This window comes from Saccopteryx bilineata, chromosome 2, assembly GCF_036850765.1.
Source record: "Saccopteryx bilineata isolate mSacBil1 chromosome 2, mSacBil1_pri_phased_curated, whole genome shotgun sequence".
Taxonomy (NCBI): domain Eukaryota; kingdom Metazoa; phylum Chordata; class Mammalia; order Chiroptera; family Emballonuridae; genus Saccopteryx; species Saccopteryx bilineata.
Genome location: NC_089491.1, coordinates 232,030,977 through 232,036,089, shown reverse-complemented (window position 1 = coordinate 232,036,089; position 5,113 = coordinate 232,030,977). Strand labels below are relative to the sequence as shown.

General features: G+C 37.4%; 1 protein-coding gene across 1 annotated transcript; it reads left to right on the top strand.

Annotated features, from left to right (window-relative positions):
* The first annotated feature begins 3,937 nt into the window (after nt 1-3,937).
* LOC136322439 (keratin-associated protein 6-1-like) lies at nt 3,938-4,204 on the top strand. The gene has a single exon (XM_066254442.1). It carries the CDS (start codon nt 3,938-3,940, stop codon nt 4,202-4,204), a length of 267 nt encoding a protein of 88 aa, XP_066110539.1.
* Nucleotides 4,205-5,113: the final 909 nt, after the last annotated feature.

Below are 5,113 nucleotides of genomic sequence, written 5' to 3'. Positions count from 1 at the left end.
ACCACAGGACGGCTTGTAAACGTTGGGTGGAGACGAGCAGGTTTAAACTTCTCTACCTCTTAAGCTGAACAAGTCGAAGAAATACATTTTGCTTAAGTATACCCAAACCAAAGATTAGAATTGGGAACCATGTGTCTACCTTCATATATTCTAAGGAATAGCACTAAGGTGAAGACTTTGATGTAAAAGCACTTGGATATATAGTGTTTTCTGGCAATGCTTAACAAAATTGACAAATATTACTTTGTTTATCTTAACAATAACCCAACTTAATACATATACTTACCTACCACCAGAGTAGAAAACTGGTGTCTACAATAAGTGTCACTTTTTTATTATGGTAAATAAAGAACTTGGTAAAGCAACTGTATTTGGAGCATGGCAAAAAGAAAGAAACTGGCAGATGATGTCAAGGAGATAGGATAGGTTATTATAGGATATCCTTCCTAAATGCAATGGGAAGTCTATGTATTTCTGATCCAAGTGAATGATGTATTCACTTGGATTTTTGTTGAGTCATGAGACTGAGATATCAGAAGAGAATATATATGTTTTCATGTGAGATTGTGAATTCTGTTTTGGTGATGTTAACTTTTTGATGGCTGTTAAAGATAAAAATTGAATTATCATGTAGGCAGTTGAATGTATGTCCATAAAAATTTAAAGGTAAAGAACAAGGGAAGATCCATACATAGCTCTGAGATTGAGGTCATGTTGTAGAGAAGATAATAATAAAAATACTGAAAGGGCAAAATGGAGGCAAAACCAATGAGTACAGTGCATCAGATACCGAGTGAGTTTCTCAAGAAAGAAGAGTTCAACTAATCTGAACTTTCATGAGGATAGAGAAACAACCATTTTTGGATTTGGCAAGACTTCATAGGAAACTTTCAGAGAGGAGGTGGGGGGAATGTCTAACTTACAAATATTTGAGAAAAGAAATGAGACAGTAGGAACAGGAGTCTTAGGAATACATTTTTGAAATTTTCTATAAAAAGGAATCATAAATTAAGAAAGCACCTTGGGAAACTCACAGCTTTCTTGGGAAAAAATTTATTTGTTTTATTTTTTTGTGGGAGATAATTAAGCATTAATTATATCTCAAAGCATTAGATCAGCAACATGTTAAAATAAAATGCCATGTTAGGTAAGTAGGCAGAGCATAGAGCAGTGGTTCTCAACCTTTCTAGTGCCGTGACCCCACAATACAGTTCCTCATGTTGCAGTGACCCCAAACCAAAAAATAATTTTGGTAACTACTTCATAACTGTAATTTTGCTACAGTTATGATTCGGAATGTAAATACCTGATATGCATTATGTATTTTCTGATGGCTTTAGGCGACCCCACCGGGGTCGCGACCCACAAGTTGAGAACCGTTGGCATAGAGAAACTATTTTATATGATGCTACAATGGTGGACATGTCAATATACACTTGTCAAAATCCATAGAAGATACAATATTGAGAGTAAACCCTAATTTAAACAACAGAATTCAGGTGCTAATTGTCCACGTATGTTCAATGCTTGCAATAATTGTAAAACTCTGGCTTCAGATGTCCAAGTTTGGAGATGGTGTATGTGTGTGAAGAGACAGAGTTTATGGGACTTCTCTGTGCTTTCTGCTCAATTTTGCTGTGAACCAAAAATGGCTCCAAAAATAATGGCTATTAATTTTTAAAAAGAAATGCCAAGGTATATAACACACTGACTGTTAGATTAAAAAAATAAATATCAGTTCTTTCTAAGAAGTGAACAATTCGCCTCCAAAAAATTCTAAGATAATTGGCCTCATAAATCTTCACTTGGGGACATTGACAGATAGTGCCTTCCATACTTATTTTACAACTAGTTACAGAGCTACCAGATGAAGAATTTTTTTGTTTACTGTTATAATTTAGTCATATGCTATTCTGGTTCATGAACTTACAGAATTTATAAGACTTGTGTCTAAAAATGTAAATGGCTATCACATTATTTAAACTAATGTTCATTAAAAAATAATTCTCAGTTGAATGATAACTGATTCATGGAGTCCAAAGTATGATAACTTGAAATAGCTGTCATTCTTTGTAGGGAAAAATTTTAATTATCTTATATGGTAAAGATTTCCTTATAGTTATCATCTTAATGAAGGAGGGTCTAAAGTAACATGTACCATAGTAATGTGTGTCGTTTACAGAAATAAACTTCTCAATAAAAAGAAAAAACATAAAAAATGCATGGTATATGGACAAATGATTGCATAACCTGATTATTAATACAAAAATATTGCCCTGTTCTCTTACACTATGTTCCTCTTGACTAATGTAAATTACTATTAAAGCAGATGAGCTGAGTGCATTATGAAGCTCTTTGTCCTGAAGTCCAGAGAAGGATTAGCTGAAGGCTTCCCATCTTGACCCCCATCCACTGCTGCATAACTCAATCCCACACTCTGTGACTGTGTGTGGAGGTGACATGAAGAAATATGTAATCACAATCCTTGAACACAGACCATCATGGGCGTGTCAGCCCCTGGTCACTGGTTATGGATAAGTGTGCATTATCACAAATCCTTCCAAAGACATCAAATCCAGTTGTTTTTAGACAACAGCAAGGTTCTTTCGACTTTCTTATGCTTCCTAATATCTTGGATTATCACAGTGAAAACAATGAAGGCAAAAAAAAATCAATGACTCTTAATATATGTTTCTGATTAAAAATAGATGACCTCTTTAACATTGTGTGTCTGTACAAAGGAATTTACCCTTGTCAGATGGTAAAAAAAACATCAGTTAGTCATATTGGCTGATTCTTGTATATCTCCAGGTATATCGCCAGTAAAAATATACTGCTCAAAAAAATTAGGGGATATTTTATAGCTTCATATTCATTTTGAAATATCCCCTAATATTTTTGAGCAGTATAGATCTCCCTGTTCACTGTGAAAAAAAATTTTTTTAATGAGTATTGGGGAGCACTGACAATACAGACAAAGTAAAGTTCATGATTAGCAAAATTAATAAACTTCTCAAAAGTTAAAAAAAATAGCACCTAATAGTCCTGTCCAGGTAGCTCAGTTGGTTAGACACTTTGTCCTGACATACAGAGTTTGCAGGTTTGATCTCCAGTCAGGACATACTATATAAAAGAATCAGCCAATGATGGCATGTGTGAGTGGAACAACAATTCAATGTTTCTTTCTGTGTGTGTGTGTCTCCCTTCTTCTCTCTATAAAAATAAAAATAAGTGGCAATTGATAGAAATCTCAATAAAATAAAAACCCATTATTAGCATTCTTTCTGGTGGTAGGCTCTAGAGAGATATTGGACTCCACTGTAGAAAGTATTTTAGTATCCTAAAAAGAATGAGGCATATAGAAATAGCACGGTGATTTGCGTAAGTAAGACAGACAGATGCAGTTAGCTTGGGCAGGTTTTTCAAGTATTTTCATAGGCGGGTTCTCTGTTCATTGTGTCACAGAGAGGCATGACATTGGTGACTTTCTCTGCTGCACCCTCCCATAGGTGCAGAGACAGCTGTGACACAGAAAGAAAAATGGTTGTGAAACAAGGCGGAAGCAAAAGCCATTGGTTTGTGCCATGAGCCAGTCAGGATGGGCCTGTGATTCTTACGTGATATGAGTTTGTTGAAGCTGAAACAAAGATGAGGGGGATGCAGGAAATTGTGTGTGTGACTGTCTGCTTCCATTATTGGCCCTGAATTGTTTCAGGGTTGTCTTGAGTGGACAAACAAGCTTCCTTTTGACCTCAGACATTTTAGGGTTCAAAAAACAAAGTAATTAACTCAATCATGAGATTAGCCAATGGCATGAGACACGTGGTGGGTCCCAGCACACTGAGGGCATATAAAAGGCCCTCTCCAGGGAGATGCATCCAGACTGAAGTCACCTACACCCCTTCTCTACCCAAGGACAACCCCAATAACCAGCACCATGTGTGGCTACTACGGAAACTACTATGGAGGCTGTGGCTATGGAGGCTGTGGCTACGGAGGCTGTGGCTATGGAGGCTATGGCTGTGGAGGCTATGGCTATGGAGGCTGTGGCTATGGAGGCCTGGGCTGTGGCTCCTGCTATGGCTGTGGCTTCCGCAGACTGGGCTGTGGCTATGGCTGTGGCTATGGATATGGCTCCCGCTCTCTCTGTGGCTGTGGCTATGGCTGTGGCCTGGGCTATGGCTCTGGCTTTGGCTGCTACTAGAAGATGCGGGGGAGAATTCTATCTCCCACATACATAACATTCTACGCCTTATGTCACCAGACGAGCCTGGGTTAACCCTTCCAGCACTGACTTCTGATGTGATTTGCTGATTACCTGTCATCTGGTTGCCCCTATCTGGATCTAATCCTTTAGATACTATTCCCACACTTTGCCTCTTGGAGAGCAGAATGTGATCTTCACCACTGAACCCCCTTGTCTTCTTGAACCAGAGTGAAGCAGTGCCTGGTGTTGTCAGGGTATTTGTAATGCATCATTCTGTTCTTAATAAACTTGATGAACCTAAAGTAAAAATCTTTGTTTTCTTTGTCTTTATTATATATAATACAATTTATGTTGTGTTTTTTAGGTTTTTTCATATGCTCAATATTAGGAAGGTAGCAATGCCTGTGTATGACATACATTCTGCTGATGTTCCTACTTCAGTTGCTCTGCCAGTTCTAGGTTTGTGACTTTTGAGAAGCATTCTACCGTTTGTAAATTTCCTCTTTTGTTGGAAGGGATCATGTTTTAGCTGTTGAGGTTTTCAGACTAAGATCTCATTTGTTAATTAGCTTAACTATGGCTTAGCCCAAAGTAAATGTTCTGCTTATTTCTCACCCCACAATCATCTGTGAAGTCTATATTGCTCTAAATCTTTTCTTATGTCTTTTAATATTACATACAGAAGAGTATACTCTTTTGATGTGCAATTTTGTGATTTGGAAAATGTGTAGTTAGCGTTATCATACAATCACCATAGCCAAGTACAAAATAGTGGCACTCTCTGGAAATTCCTCAGGGTTTTTTGAACCTCTCTTTAGCCACTTCTTTCCCAATCCCTCAATGCTGGAAATAGCTGATTGCTCTATATTAGCATAGTTTTGCTTTTCCAAGAGTTTATATTGTGTT

Bases quoted from the DNA above. Each gene is read 5' to 3' on its own strand.
- LOC136322439 (XM_066254442.1), top strand. From the start codon at position 3,938: ATGTGTGGCTACTACGGAAACTACTATGGAGGCTGTGGCTATGGAGGC.